The sequence below is a fragment of the Rhinolophus sinicus genome, chromosome 18 (genome assembly GCF_057876585.1).
Source record: "Rhinolophus sinicus isolate RSI-liver-muscle chromosome 18, RSI-T2T, whole genome shotgun sequence".
Classification (NCBI taxonomy): Eukaryota; Metazoa; Chordata; class Mammalia; order Chiroptera; family Rhinolophidae; genus Rhinolophus; species Rhinolophus sinicus.
Window position 1 is genome coordinate 12257212 of NC_142518.1, and position 16724 is coordinate 12273935.

General features: G+C 43.4%; 1 protein-coding gene across 13 annotated transcripts in view; it reads right to left on the reverse strand.

Annotated features, from left to right (window-relative positions):
• Positions 1–16724, reverse strand: part of PHKA2 (phosphorylase kinase regulatory subunit alpha 2) — a 69756-nt gene that overhangs the window by 14558 nt on the left and 38474 nt on the right. For all 13 annotated transcript variants that reach the window (XR_002139492.3, XR_012493325.2, XR_012493326.2 and 10 more), the window contains 9 exons: positions 15201–15308; positions 14050–14128; positions 10879–11013; positions 9879–9988; positions 8581–8725; positions 8238–8316; positions 5192–5361; positions 3822–3998; positions 457–545 (listed from right to left, as the gene is read on the reverse strand). Coding sequence is in view for 9 of the 13 variants with exons in the window: in XM_019755392.3 (XP_019610951.1) it covers positions 457–545; positions 3822–3998; positions 5192–5361; positions 8238–8316; positions 8581–8725; positions 9879–9988; positions 10879–11013; positions 14050–14128; positions 15201–15308 (1092 nt within the window). In the remaining 4 variants the exon portion in view is untranslated. The remainder of the gene's footprint in view (positions 1–456; positions 546–3821; positions 3999–5191; positions 5362–8237; positions 8317–8580; positions 8726–9878; positions 9989–10878; positions 11014–14049; positions 14129–15200; positions 15309–16724) is intronic.

Here is a 16724-nt window from a genome sequence, read left to right on the forward strand (position 1 = left end):
AGGGGGATTGCTGGATAAAAATAATAAATTACGGGAACCAGTGGGGAATACCCCCAAATTCTTCTCCTGAGGAATTTTTTTCCAGTTTTGTACGCTACTCTGCAAGTAGCCTGGTCTTGGCTGGCTGGCACAGACAGGTCAGGGCCATGCAGTGAGCTAGCTTATTTCCTCTAGTGTGACACAGATTCTGATGAGTTGGCAGAAAGTCAGTAGCCTTTTCCTACACGTAAAACATAAAGGTTTGCATCAAATTCAGTGTACAAACTGACACAAACTAGATTCCAGACAACTGAGTGAGTGGGTTCACATTGAAACCCAGAACTCCTAATCCTAAAAGTCCTGAATATCAAGTAATATGCCTTTTTTTTTTCAGTTTAACCACTTGAGAGAGTTCTTGAGATTACACCAGCATCAAAAAACATCACACTTAAAAAAAAGTGATTCTAAATGCTTTACCTTTTTTAGGAGTGGCTCAGTAGAATCAACAAGATTTAATGATTTACGGTGGGCACTTAGAACGTTAGTTGGCAAAGTCATGGGAACAACTGGAAAACAAAAGAATAGAGAGAACTCTTGAGGAGGAGGAAGGATAAAATACTTCTTTTAAGAGGTACAGTGGCTACTCCTTGTTCAATACAAACCAACTAAAGGAATGACTATTTAGTTTAATTAATTTCAACAAGAATTTATCATGTTACTGTATCATGTGCTAAATGTGGAAACAAGAAATGAGCAGGACGTGGATCTTGCTTTAAGGAGCAGAATTTCAATTTTTTCCTCCTGGGATTCAGGGAAAATTACATAGCATCTTAGGACTGGAAGAAGCCTTAGAAACAATTGAGCTGGTAGACCATTTGTCCATGGTCACTGGCCTTCTCATAATCAAGGTGTCTGGACTTCCTGTCCAGTATGCATTTTACTTTGCCACTGCCAGGTATTAGGGCATCTGTTTTTTAACCATCTTTGGATGTTATCATTATTAATATTTGCTCATCCAGCCATCTGTGTCTTCCAGGCTATATCATGTCATCTTGGGAAAATAGGAAGTTTTCAAGGTAAAGATGAGGCATATTTAAAAGGTATTTATAGACCTCTAGGTTACACTAGTGAATTAAACATATATTTTAATTTTACTTCTGCTCAGACCCCCACTAACACTACAGGAAAAAAAAACATTGAAAAAAAACAAAAAACAAATCCTCAAGAATAGGGAAAAGCAGGAAAGAAGACAATAGTAATAATATTTTGGAAGTGGGAAAGCTGATAGTCAAAAGATAGTCAAAAGACTGATTTAGCTGAACAAGGCAACCAAACCCAAGTCTGCAGTGGGGAAAAGCAAGAACCAGTCGGATTTACATCAGAGAATCCTTAGAAGTCTCAAGAGCTTAGTATATTATGTACCTCTGGAACTGGGGGGTCTAGTGGGGTTGTTAAAATAAGGAAGACTGGGGAGCAGCTGTGTGAGAAGCAGTGAGCTCCCTAGATGTCTTTCTCAATTCCACACATCTTGGCAACTGCCTTGTTCCCCCTGACAAGAGACTAGAAGGTCTCTCTGAAGAGGGTTAAAAGTGGGGCAGTGTCTTGGAGTGGGGGCTGGCCGGCATGTCTGAAGGCCTGAGTATATTCCGTAGGTGGAATAAGTGACTGTATAGATCCAGGCAACTAGCCCCTTACCTGTCTAAAAGGAGACTGTAGAGTATCTGTGGGAAATCTGCCCAGCCTACACCCATAAACCCAACAGGACTCACCTATACACTTGGAGATTCTTATGTATGAGCAGATAACCAAAGGACAACCTGCATTACAGGAAAGACTCTAATGTGGAAGATACAAACCAAAACAAACAAGAAAAATCAACTTGGGGAAAATGGAAACCATTTAGGTAGAAGAAAATGTGAAAACAAACAAAACCAAAAAAAAAACCCTGCCATTAATATTCTTAGAGTAATAAGAAATTATGTTGGATGCATGAGAGAGAATGAATACAATTCAGAGAACAAAGATTTAAAACATGATAGCAACAGTGAAAAAACTAAGGGGGTGTAACAAAAAGTTGACGCAATTGCCCTCAGAACAGAGCAAAAGACAAAGAAATGGAAGACAGAGACGAGAAATGATAAAGACTTCTCCAGGAGGTCAACATTGGAATCACAGTGTACCAGAAAGAGAGAACAGAGAAAATGTAGGGAAGGAAATGAGTCACAAAATTTTTCAGAAAAACTTTACAGCACTGAGAAACAAACTTCGAAATTGAAAAGGCCCACCGAGTACCCAACACCGTGGAGGAAAATAAACTCAGATCAAGGCACATCACTAAAATTTCAGAACCTGGGAGCAGAGACTATCCTAAAAACTTCAAAAGAGAAAAACAGTTTATATTTGAAGGGTCAAAAATCAGAATGGGTTTAGATTTCTCAACAGCAACACTGATAGTAAGAAGACAATGAAGCAATGCTTTCAAAATTCTGAAGAAAAATTCACTTTCAATCTATAATTCTATATCCAGCTAAACTCTTAAATGGATATAGAATATTTGTAGATATTTTCAGACTTGCAAGGTTTCAACAATTTTACCCACCATGTACTGTTCCTCAGGCAACTACTGGTATCTCCCACCAAAAGAAGAGAGGAAGCTGAGAAAGGAAAAGTTGAGACACAGAACGCAGGAGAGTCAACACAGGAGACGAGGAAATCTCAAGGAACTCTCCAGGATGATGGTGAATGAAGATCCTAGGATAAAATCTATACCCTGGACATGGAAGGCAAGTAGGCCATAGGGGGCAGTGAACTTCAGAAACAAGCAAGTTGAGGGCTGTCATCACCATGCCCTCTTCCATTATACCCTTTTTTTTTTTTTTTTTAACTCACTGAAACTATTCTAGAATGTATTCCACCAAAGGAATAAGTTGAGAAAGGGGAACATGCCAGATTCAGGAAACAGGGAATCCAACTAAAGAGATAAGCAAAGGAGATTCCAAGGGTTATGGTAAAGAGAGGTCCCACGATGCCAGATATGCAACAGGGCTAGAGCTCAATCAGCCAGACAGAGAGAGACTTCTGGATGCTAAGAAAAGTAGCAGGAGAACTGACTCTCGGTAGTGAACACACCACGGGATAATATATAGAGCATGTATAATAGAATTGTACACGTAAAACCTATGTAATTTTACTAATCATTGTCACCCCAATAATTTTTAATAAAAAAAAAATCCAAAAAGAAAAACTGGTGGAACCGAGAGATTCCTGGACATGATTGACCTTGTAGAAGTTTGTATTGCAAGGCCATTGGAAGGTGTAAAAAGGAAACAAGGCAAATTAAAAGATAGGGCAACTGTTAGCTTTATAAAAAACAAAAAGTAAAAATGATAATATAATCACAGTATACTATAATGCTCAGTTGGGATAATAGTTGCATACATACAATAATATAAAGAGTGAGTACTGATTTAACTAAACTTTAACACAATTGCATCGGCAGGTTAGGGAAAGAGAAGCAGAGGAGTGGTGATTTAAGACAGCTAAATCCTCACCCCATATGAGAAAGTCAGCAGATACTGAATAAAGTCAATGTGTCAAAAGACAACATTATACACACACATTGTTTTAGAAATATGGAGCTATGTAAATGCCAGAAGAAATAAATAAATGGAAAGTGGTTATCTCTAAGTAGAAGGACCCAGGAGCAGTGGGAAGGGGAGGGGTGAGGCAGGAAACATCTGCACTTTGTTGTCTTTTAGGATTCTTTGACTTTTAAATTATGCTCATGCATTACATTGATAAAAGAAGTTATTTTAACAGGCAGAAAAGAGTTAATAACGTACATGGAATTTCCAAACCCTTTGCTTTTGCCATCAAGGAAAGTATATCCCGAGTAGAGTGGATGGCACTGAAAACATGGCTGTCTTCTGAAGTCTTCTTACAAAGAGGGGGCAGATAGCACTTCAACGATGTGCTTTGCAGGAGGTGGTTGATATACTGGTCAAGTTCGTCCTGGCTTTCTGTAATTGGACAAGCAAGCAAAAAAGCCAATGAAAACAAGCTGTAGAAACATTCTAAAGGCACAACAGTGATTGTGTGTAGTAAGCAGCACTGAGTAAATTTAGTGGAAGATAACATTTTGATACAGATATTTGCACTGTATGTATTTATAAAGTTACTGTTTGGAAAAACTTCATCCTAGGAAGAGGAAATACAGGTCAAGATAATGTTTATTCTGTATTTCCCCGAAAACAAGACCTAGCTGGACAGTCAGCTCTAATGCATCTTTTGGAGCAAAAATTAATATAAGACCCGGTGTTATGTTACGTTATGTTATGTTACGTTACGTTATGTTATGTTAAACCCAGTCTTAATTATACTAAAATAAGACCAGGTCTTATATTAATTTTTGCTCCAAAAGATGCATTAGAGCTGATTGTCCGGCTAGGTCTTATTTTCGGGGAAACAGGGTATCACATCATCGCCAGATAAACTGAGTATGTAAGATAACCTGGGGCCAGCAGCCAACATCTGATCTTTTTGTTTTAATTTGTCATGAATGAACTAAACATTATGGAACCTCTAGCCCCAATCCCAAGTATTATCTAAAAGTAAAAAACAGGTCACTTCAACCCAAAACCTTATCAGTTTGAGAAATGTTATATATATATAGGATTTCAGCATTCATATCCAGATCATTCGACCATTCCTTTGAAAATTCAAGCAGTGTGTTTCTGTCCTTAGAATATATTTTGTGAAAAGTCCTCATTACTGAAACTCTTTGACCCTCTAGGTTTAAAAAAGCCCCACTTTTGCAGCTTAGGCTTTTATTATTTTTATTTTTTTAGCTTAGGCTTTTAAATTGGCATTTTATTCACTTTAAGGTGTGCAAGTTACCAAAACCTCTTTTTTGTTATGTTAATTACCAGTCATTTTCTGTGCTTACGTCTTAGGGCAATTTTTTTTTAACTTTTATTTATTTAAGTGTGTTTTTCTAGGACCCATCAGCTCCAAGTCAAGTAATTGTTTCAATCTAATTGTGGAGGGGGCAGCTCACAGTGGCCCATGCGGGGATTGAACAGGCAATCCTGGTGTTACGAGCACCGCGCTCTAACCAACTGAGCTAACCGGCTGCTCATTAGGGCAATTTTATAACAATGCCAAAGTTTCAATAAACTCAATGAACTGCCTGCAAAGGCATTCCCAGCTATACCTTGATTTATGGAGTCTTCCAAATATCCTCCCAAATCTGAATTGCTGTCAGGACTGAAGCTTCCTTCGCTAGCATCATCAAACAACTTCTCATCACAGTCTGGATCCAGGAAGGTCAGATACGTGTAGAAAGACGTGGTGAGAAATTCCGAAAGGCTCCCTAATTTTACTCTGCCAAGGAGACACTATGTTAGAGACATAGGTGTATGTGGACAAACTTCCACTGTGAATCATGGAGAGACTTTTCAACAACCAGGTGGCGCTTCTGCCAGTATCAATAAATACGTCACAACAGTAGTCAGCCAAGAAATTAAAATGAAAATTCAATAGCAAGTATGAAGTGGAAGCACACAGAATATTAAAAGCCAAAATGAATCACGCTGATTTCTTACTTCCTCCAAACCCAACACAAATAGAAATCTATTTTACTGAACCAACCAAAGTTTTACAAAACATATTGAGCGAACCACTTTAAACCAGAACCAAGTGTTAGGTTTTTTTTTTCCCTCTAAAACGACTGGATCAGAACAAAACCATAAGCAACAATTCTCTGGGTGCACTTGTACCATTGTTTATGAGTCCCTACCACGGTCACATAGGTGCAGGTTGGCATGTCTCAGAGCCCAAGCTCTCTCTAGAAGGAATGTGATTAGTGGGCCATCCCCTGACTGTAGCAGACGTCTAGAGTGGCCTTAGTATATTATCAGGCTGGGCAAAGTTCCACTGAAAACTGGGAGCTGGGTTTGGCAGTGTGGGGTCCCACTACAAAGGCAGCAGCCTCTGAGTTCTGTAGGTCCATCCCCAGGTTCGGGGAGCATGTGGAATGTCCATCCTACAAAAAGAAAGCCTGCTCTGTGTGCTTCTTAAAATGTTAGTTCTGGAGGCAGAAATGGCTGAGAGAAACGTTTAAGGAGCAAACTGAAGCGTGGATTGCAAATGAATTCATAGGTGCTTGAGTTTCAAAGGGCAAATGGCCTGAGGGAAAGAAAAGCCTTTCCTTCGTAAAGTAATAACTTTCCCCACCTAGAGCTCTTGCGGCCAGTTCGAGTGATGGTTTTGCCCTGAGGTTGGAGAACAGGAGCAGGTGAGGTGCAGCATGGAAAAAAGACAATGAAAAGTTTCCCTTTGATGAAGTTCAAAAGAGTCAGGTCAAAGGCAGAAAGGCAGTAATTTAAAAAGGTTTCTGATAGCAAGCTACCCGAGGTCGGTCCACGGGGGTAGAGACTGGCATCTAGGGTGAGTTCAGTTTTTTAAAGACCCTCCGATCTAAAGCAAAAGGCAACATCAGATTCAATTGTTAACTATCAAGAACTTAGTAGGAAAGGTAGCGAATGGAGCTTAGGCATTCCTGTTTCGTTCCCTGGTTCTCTGAATGGTTGTCGTACTCTATGAACGGAGGCCCTCCTGATTCCTGTAGGCCCTCAGCCAGTTCCGCATGGCTGTTAGAGCCTGGTTTCTGGATTCACACAGAGCTTCTGCACCCGTTCATCTTGTGACCTGCTCTCTGAGGCTACGGCTCCTTGTTTGTAAAATGGGTTTACAGCCCACGTGGCAAAGTGAAGACTAAGCAACAAAGCAACAAAGTACACACTGCAAGTGCTCAATGAACTGCAGTGTCCTCTTGACAATGATTAGATTTCAGTTAAAGAGTTTATTTTGACGGTTAATTATGGGCATATGGTATTTTCCCTCGGTTATGGTGCCATACGCCAGGTGGTAACTTATCCAAACTGGAGGCGAAATGTATGAAAGTGGGTGCCAAACGCAGTTATGGCACTAGTGCTGCAAATGTAGATGGCAAAATGCTGGGGATGGTCTTGCTGCCACTCCTGAGAGAGGTGAGGAGAAGCTTGAAGGGATGGTCACTTCCAGTCTACAACAAATCCCACAGCAAGCTCTGTGAGCAGCACTTAGAAATACAGTGACTCTACCCTGAGGACATCAGGGCTACCTGAAATAAGCCAGTCACATAAAGGCAAATACTGGATGAATCCTCTTAGATGAGACGCCTAGAGACAGAAAGTAGAATGGTAATGGTGGTTGCCAGGGGCTGAGGCCAGAGGGAAAGAGAGTTGTTTAATGGGTATAGAGTTTCGCTTTTGCAAGATGAAAGAGATCTGGAGATCAGCTGCAAAACAATGTGAATGTAAGTAACACTTCTGAACTGTATACTTAAGAATAGTTAAAATGGTAAATTTTATGTGTAATTTACCGCAATGAAAAAAAACATTACTGTGGCAGCAGGGTCCCTAGTATAGGAGGACGTGAGAAGAAGTGCTGACTTCAAGGCCCAAACACTTTTAGCAACTGGCATTCCACCAGGGACCAAATGGAAGCCTCCCTGAACCCGGGAAAGGCTACACCTCACTAGGGGCTGGCTGCACAGCGAGCTTCTCCTGGGGCCCTTTTGGCATGTTCCAGGGAATTCAGAGAGATCAGGGCACAGCTGCTACAGACGAAACCTCTGCCTTGTGACAGTCAGAGGGTACCAAAACGGAAGGGTTTTCCTGGGTGGTGAGCCCCCTATCACTCCAGGTGCTAACCATACTTAACACCTGGGTCTGCACCCTGGAATGGGTATCATTCCACTGAGAATGAGGGGACAGTGGTCTAGGCCGGCCCACTCACGTGCTCTGCTCTGAGAAACGTTCTATGAATTATTCTTAAGGTGATAGCACACTCATGGGAATTCAAGGAGCATTTATGGAGCACCTGCTGTATTCTAGGCACTGGGTGTTTTCTTATGCCTTTTACTAGAAACAGACACAGCATTCCATAAACGCCACTTCAGACAAATTGATATGTTCACCTCTCTATGCCCCAGGCCTCTTGGCGTCTGTAAAAGCTTCACTAATACCCACTGAATGCTACTTTAGAGACGACTCCAGTTTCACATGGGTGACTGGATTAGTACCATTTTAACTTCCTTTTTACTCTACAGCGCCATGCTTCTGTGTTCAGCAATTGATATGAAACATGGGAGAAGGGCAGCAAAAGACTTTAAGAAATGTCATTGTTGCTTTTATTTTTAAAAAGTCATAAATTACCTAGCTCCTCCAAAATATCCATCCTCTAGTTTTCTAATTGTAGAAAGAACTGCAGGATGAATATCTGAGCCATCATTTGCTAAGGGGGAAAAAAAAAAGATGAATTAGTTTACTTAATCCAGGAGTACTTTTTTTTTGGGGGGGAGGGGCATGCATTGAAATGTTTTTATCAACACATTCTAATGAAAATACATATTGATAGAAGATTCCCGAGCTAAGAAACTGAACTATTGAGAACTCCCTTCAGTACTTAGCTCTGTCCAGGGGATCCATTTAAAACATTTTGAAAAAGGGCCAAATCAACAGTAGGCCATGAATCAGGCAGACAGATATATGGAGTTACTGAGCATGGTGTGGGTGATGGGGAAGGTGAGCGTGGGTCTGCCCGTCATCCGCCAGCAGGTGCACAGGTAGGCCAGCTCGATCCTCAGCATTTCCACAATCATCTCGTTGTCCAGGGCCAGATAGAAGTGATGCTGGTCGGTGAACTGCAAATCAGAACAGGCCAGGTAAAAGGCTGTCCTTCATTTCCTTCGACACAACCCCAGCTGTCATTCATGGCAGCACTAATCCTTGTGTTATGTTTCCACAGAAGAGGCTCAATCCTGGCTGTAATCCGCCCATTATGCGGCAATCCTTGCAATCAGACAAATCGACTTGTCGCCTGCCCAGGAGCCGTGGAAAGGTACACAGCTAGATCTATTTACAGCTAGCTCCTCAGTTGGGGATTTAAGCACCTGGCCCAACACCGCTGTCTCCTAAAGGAAATCAATAACTCCTTAATTCGTCCTCCTCCAGGGCCGCTGGGCTCAGAGAAGCTTTCCAAGTGAGGGCACTGAGAGCAGGTGAGATGGGGAGACTGTGTTTACCTGATTGATGGCCTGGTTAATATGAACTAAAGGCACTGTGGCCTAATGTCGATGAAAATCAAGCTGTTCTCCTGGTCTCTGGACTAGTCCATGTTCAGTCCATGCTCTGGTTTGAAATTTGTTATGAAAAGTAGTAACTCACAAGATTTAAGCGAGCAGTGTGGGTTAGGGTGAAAAAGAGCAACTTGGGGCTACTAACCCATGACTGTGTACCCAGGTAGTGGGGGTGGGGGGGCTGTGTCCCACGTTGATAAAGTGATGCCACAATTGGTCTTTCTAGCTGCCCAAATGGATAAAAAAACATTTGGTTTGGGTTCCATAGGACTAGTTTTCTTCGGAAACAAAAACCCTGAAGAAAAGTTCCATAATCAGTATAATGAGGACCCCGTCAAGGGGATTGGGGCCTGAAAATCAGACTGGCTGTGTGTTATACAAAGGGTCTGATGACAACCTATGCAAGGGTGAGGGACAATTGCAATTAGGGGCACAAGGGCTGTGAGTCAAGTGATATGTCACTAGCAAATTTGTAAAGCGGTGTGAACTTCACTACTATTCATAACTGGAAGTCATGGCACACTCAATTCAATTTAAGCCACATTTATTGAGCACCTATTCTGAGTAAAGAATTGTACTAGGTACCAGGTGTCATCGTATATGTCTCTATTTGAACATATGCATGCATATTCTGCCACATTCAAAGGGGCTCACCAGACAGAAAAGACACCTTAATGAAAGGATGCTTGTTGGTTTGCTACTGGCCTGCCGCTCTCACCTGGGGTGTGAAAGTAAAGATTTGGTTCCTAATCACATATAGTTTAGATGTTCCAAGGACGCCAATGTGCCGATATGGTCTCCCACTCAATTTCATATTCTTGTTCCGTCCTATTTGAAAAATTAAAGAGAAATTGGAGTTAAAGCAAATACAGGAATATCTAATCCAAGTGACTTTGGGTAAGACTGAACTTATTTTTATGTTAAACAACTCACTGTGGGTTTTTGTTTTTAAATACTATCGTCCTTCTTTAAATGGGACAGGGATGAATTAAAAGCAAATCACGCAAATCATTTAATGCATGTATTTGAACAGCACCCGATTCAACATTTACCATGTTTCCGCGAAAATAAGACCTAGCCGACCATCACCTCTAATGCATCTTTTGGAGCAAACATTAATATAATACCCGGTCTTATACAATATAATATAAGACCTGGTATAATACAATATAATATAATAAAATATAATAATATAATACTGGGTCTCATATTAATTTTTGCTCCAAAAGACGCATTAGAGCTGGCTAGGTCCTATTTTCAGGGAAACACAGTATATGGAATAAAATTATTAAAATGACTTTTAATGTTCACTTTTAATTTATTTTGTATTGAGCCATCATACTAAACAAAGTCAGATTTTAGAAAAAGTAGAGAGAACCCTCTCCCATTGTAATGGGTAAATGAGCATTTTCTGAGACTACAGATAAAAATTACAAACATTATCAAGGCACAAATGACTGTTTCAATTGTGAATTTTCAAAGGTGCTGCTTATTCTACAACAGATTGGGCAAATCGTGCGGCCAGCCTGTGGTAGGCGACATTTACTGACCTGGCATGAGAAGAATGTGCTTTCCTCTTCACATGGAAGTAGTCAAACCACCTGTTTTAGTGTTTTGCCCAATCTTTAGAATTTACACGTATCAGTTTCCCCCAGACCCCAAACCTAGAACTGAGATGCCCTCTCGTCAGAAACACCCTACTATTTCCCCAAACCTACCAAGTTTGGCATATATGTGACTGAGAATCCGGCCTGGCTGGACTCGGATTGGGTGAATGTCAGCAATGCTCTGGACGTCTATCCCGTGCTTCCTCAGCAATTGCTTAATGGGCTTGTTTTCTGCTAGCACAGTAACTGCAAATAAGAAGAACGTAGAATCTGCATTAAATGGTGGTCTTTGTCTCTTCACATGGACGTGCATCATTGTGTGATCTCTTCATTGGCCTATGATACACACTTTAGCATGCTCTCCACGCACTGGGTGGCTTTGAAAAGGACAGCACTTGTATTGCTACTCTTCCTGGTTCTCTCTGGCCTTGCCTCCCCTCAACACCCACGATGTATATTTATCAAGTACCTACAATGTACAAGACAGTCTGATACGAGACTTACAGAAAATGGTCCTCAAAGGATCCCAAGCCAAGTTACCCCATCTCAAATGATGTCTTGCCTCGCTCTGGGTCTGCATTTATTCTAAACCTATCTTGTGCTATTTGCACATGGGATCAGGAATGGGAACAGCTCGGCGTGGGGGAACCAGGAGAAGCCTGTGCCCCTGCTCCCAAAGGACAGAAAAGAGGAGCAATATGGTGGTATGTGCCAGCAGGGGAGCTCTGACACAGAAGGAGCATTTGCCTCCAGAGAAAAGGGAAATTGGGACTGTTAGTGGGTTGCTGGTGGTAGTGGGGCAGCCTGGCCCACCCATTAGCCAGCACAGGGCCCCACTAGTGGGGAAGAGCCACCCCAAAGCCAGGCCCTGTACCCTCAATGGGCTGGCCTGGGGCCCATCTCCAGTAGGTGAGGCTGGGTATCTGGTTCTCTAGCAGGCAGGGAGCTCAGAGAGCCTGGAAGATGGCGCCTGAGGAGGACCCTCAGACCCCCACACTGCTGTACCTGTACTGCTGGCTTTTAAGAGAAGGAACAGTTCTTTGGCTAAGAGGAGTCCGGGGCTGGGGGGAAAAAGGGGGCCGGGACTGGAGAAGGGGAGTTCCAGCCATAGAGAGAGGCTGGTGCTGTGTCCGCCTGCAGCAGAACCTGCTGGAAACTGGAGGGGCTTGGGGCTGTGCTTAGGCTAGAGGAAGAAGGTTACTGCTGAGGTAGCCCCCTGAGCCCCACTATTGTACCGCAGGCTGACGGCACCTGAACGTACAATACATATAAATGCCATCGAGACCTGAATGTCCCCTCCTTATGTTTATATAGCACATGATGCTTTTCCAAAGTGTTTTAACATCCATGATCTCATCTGAGCTTTACAATTGGCCTTCAGGGGAAGCCTTGCATGCTCAACTGGTCAGCGGTAGCTGAACAAGGACTGGAAGCTGATGTCCCAGGCCCACAGCAAATGAGAACCTCAGCCATGCAGGACTGGGTGGGTGGCTTCCCTTACATCTGTCTCTTCGGAAGCTTCCAATGCCGTGCAGAGACCCACATGCATCAGAGCCACACAGCAGTCACACTCTGTCTTTTCTAACAGTGGTTTCACAGAGACCTGTGAGCCTTGTGATCTGACACAGCCGTAGGTGGAGAAGTTTCTGAAACTGCACTCCCGCTTCCTCCAGGCCAGACCCTCTGATACTTTGGATTCTGTTCGGTTCTATTACAGTCATGCTGTGCTTACCGGCAGGGGTACGTTCTGAGAAATGCGTTGTTAGGCAAGTTTGTCATAGTGTAAACATCGTAGAGTGTGTTTACACAAAAGTAGACGGTCGAGCCTACTCCTGTACTCGTACATGCTATGCTTTTATACGACTGGCAGGGCAGCAGCTTTCCACCAGCATCACCACACACACGTGAGTAATACGTTACACTACGACATCACCATGCTTACATCGTCACTAGGCGAGAGGAATTTTTCAGCTCCATTATAATCGTATGGGACCACTGTCATATATGCGGTCCATCGTTGACCGAAATGTTGTTAGGTGGCACGTGACTGTATAGTAAAAAAAAAAAATGCTTCTCAGGACCCATCAACGCATCCCAGCCCACAGGTGGAAGAGATGCCTTGTGGGTTTAAGGGCTCACTTAGCAGCGTGTGCTCTGGTTAAGTGCAGAGACTGGGGAGTCTGGCTGGATCAGTCCACCGGGATGTCAGAACAGGGTTCGCACCTCCAGCTGTCCGCTGTGCATCCTTGAGTAAGTTAACCCCGAAGCCTCATGTATAAAATGGGGCTGATAATTAGAACCGTCCTCATTTCTGCCTGATCACAATGTTGTGACATTTCGCTGTGTCCCATGGAGGGACTGGCACACAGTATCGACAAGGTGATGTCCTGCAGGCCTCTCACTGGCAGGTGCAGGGAAATGAGTCCATGGTGACAAAGAAGGCTGCCTTTCACTTGTTCAATAATTGCTTTGAATGTATCGAGTGCATGTGTGTCAATCAACGTAGAAGTTACAAGAACGATACGGGCCTTGTCCTTAAGAAGTGTGCAGTGAAATGTAGAGGAAATAAGGTGTCAACACAATGTGTGTTCTGATATCAGCTGGTATATGAGTTGCTCCGTGAGGCATGTGGGCTTCTCGGGAGTCTTCCTCGGATGGCAAATAGGAAGAGGAAATGGCAAGCTCGGTGCACACCAGGCCGGGCCCTACTGTGAGGGCTTTCACCATGGCAATCTCAGTTGATGTCAAGATCCCCTGGGACGGTGCACCAGTCAGGACAACCCCGAGGCACAGCTAGGCAGAGACAGTGCCGCAGCAGGCCGGACTGGCCCTCCACCTCTCCGGAAGAGGTGCTAGCAGGAGAGGAGGGGAGGCAGGTGGAGGCAGATGGGCCCTGCGGCTCTGGAAAGCAGTCAGACCTCAAAGGGAGGAACGAGTGAACCCTCACTTGGGTTCTGAATTTTCACCAGGCTCATGTTCTACTTTCTGAAGAATGGCAGTTATGAAAAACGATGCGTAATGAATCACTTGTGCCCCAACCGCAATCGAGGTTTAGATTCAAGAAAACAATTGCTTTGTAGAAAGTAACTTGGTGGTTGGGAAGAATACTGTTTCCTTTGGGAGCAACTGAGTTATAGAATGTATTTCACAGAATCGATATATGCTAAAGCATACACACATACACACTTTTTAAAAATTAAATAGGAAAACTAGGGAACAATTTGCATGAAAAATAACATAGGTTTTCCAAGTTAAACGTGAATAGTAAACACGCTCACAAACCTTGTACTACAACATCAGGTTTGACGGAAGTGGAAAATCTTCTATTTAAGGGATCAATTTCACCAGTGGCAAGGAATCCCTAGGAAAAGAGGTGCATTAAGGCTATGAAATACTAATTAACTAAAATTTCACCTTAAACCTAAGTTTGAAAATGAAATATTTGGGGACTCAAAATATTCAGGATTTCATACCTTCATGTTTTAAGTCAATTGCTTATTTTCTCTGAAACACAGCATACAATTTACATAGCTACTGATAAATGTATTATGTTTTCGGCACCTAGCTCTCCAGGGCTAGTCAAATATGCCCCCATCTTGTGTGAGTGACATGAATGATAGTAACTAATACTTCCAGAGCCCTTACTCCGCACTCAGTAATGTGCTGAGTCCCCTGTATGTGCATTGTCACATCCAGGCCTCCTAACAGGTGGGCACTACCCTTGTTACCATTTTATAAGTGGGGATACCGAGGTAACGTGCTAAAGGTAAGTGGCAGAGGGGGGACTTGGCCCAGGGCCGACTGTCCTGAAACACAAAGCTCCCCTCCCTGCTTGCAGAGTGCTCGCTGAATATGCATCTTCTCGTATTTTCTACAAATGATCAGAACTCCAAGAGAGGGGACGAGGTCTTTTGGGAGTTCTGAGGAGCAACTGGACCTAAGGCTGGGCCCAAATGAAGGCCTTTTCATTGAAGAGGAGGAGATGGGAGCAGAGTTATTCTTTTCCCATCTCACTGCTGCAGAAATCAGACCTGTAAAGTATCGCGGACATGATCAAACCCAACCTCTTCACTGTAAAGATGAGGAAACTGAGGTCCAGAGAAGTTAAGAGAACTGCCCGAGGTCACAGAACTAGTCAGAGGCAGGGCTGGCTTTCCAAAGGAGATACATGTATGCACTTTCCCTACTAATAAAGACAGAAGTATAAGACCCCCTACCCCCAAGAACACGGCCATGAAATTGCGGAGATGATCACAGCCATGAAACAACTGCTTCACCTGAGCACCTATAGCTCCTAAGGGCCACCCGCACTGTGCCAACCTATGCAGCTGACTTTAAAGCCATGAAGACGCCAAAGACGATCACAGCCATACTGGGCAGAGAGGCCCTGTGCTCTTCCAGTTTCCCACCTGGGAAGTCCCCAAGCCCCCTACCTCTGCCAAGAGCGAGCTGAGGATGTACAAGGACTGACCCCACAGATGGGGCAGCTTCCCCAGAGGAACTCTGTCCACCGTGTGAGGATTCTTATATTCTTCGTCTACCTGGCAAAGAGAGAAGAACCCAAGGTCAGAATATCAGAGGCTAAAAAGGCCAATGTCACCGTACATTGAGGACTTCCATAATGCTACTCATTCGTTCCTCCAGACCAATTTTGTGAGACAGCTGGGACAGGGAGGTCTAGGAGGCTAAACCCTTGCGTGGGGGGCTTGGGGGGTGGGGTTGGGATTGGGTGGACATAAAAGCAGCAGAGGCGGAACTCAAATCTAGGCCGCATCCCGGGCCAGTGCTGTCCCACAAGCACACTGATGGCAAAGGCGAGAGACAGGCCCTGGAAGCCTGGTGTGCCTTCTTTGAGCACAGCTCTGGGCAACGTGAAGTTTCACAGCTCATGCTGACATCTGGCTGTTAAGGGTACAATGATTTACACATCAATCTACGACCATGGCAATGGATCCCTGGATGCTAAGTCAGGTTTCTTCTATCTTGCTATCCCCTGAGGTTCATAAAGTCTGTGTGCTTAAGCAAGAAAATTGCCAGAAGGTGGCACTATTTATTGAGGAAAAACAATTGTGCTATTAAATCACAATTTTCCATCAGGACTGCAAAAAGCTGAATCCATTGGGGGCTTTTGACTCATCAAAATAAACTACAGTTCTCTTTCTCATGGAGAGTGCTGGCTTCACATCGTAAAAGTTAGTCTGCAGCTTTGTCTGTTGTTAACTCCATGCTGGCCTTTGGGTTTTCAGTCATTACAATGCTGATTGGGGGTAATGTGAGTGACCACTTTTTTTCCTCCAGAAAACAGCCAATCAAAGGAAATAGGAAACACTTATCCTTCTCCAAAGGGGAAAATCACACCATGAGGGGAGTCATTCTCTGCTTGTGGATCAATCAGTGATGTTATTAATATACTTAGTAAATTTTTAAAAATTTGCTGTACTAGTAAACATTAAGAAAACGTTAAGATCGTAAGCTAAGTGGAATTAAACATCGCCAATAATCAAATAATCAAATAGGATAATAGTGTGGAAGGAGATTTTCCAAAATGTCAGAGTGGTTATCTTCAGGTAGTAAGATTAGAGATAAATATTTACTTCTTTGTATAGAATCCTGGATATTTTGCAATGTACATAATTACTGTTACAATCAGATTGTAGATTAAAGCTATTTGAAATGTAAGTAGTATTCAGAAAGATCTAGAATGCAAAGATCTAGAATGAGAAGTAGTCACTGCAAAGAACAGAAGGCAGACAAGGTGTCTGGATCACAAGACAGCCTGGCTCTGCCCTCCTGCCGCCCACAGGCTGGCTGCTGCCTCCCTGCAGCGCCATCTGTCTTTCCCTTTCCACCTCAGTCCTCCCGCTGTGCTTGCAGGTTCTCCAATGCACAGGCCTTTGCCACCACCACTCCGGTGCCTGCCCTCCATCCCTCCGACTAGCTCCTCTGACCCTCACGAG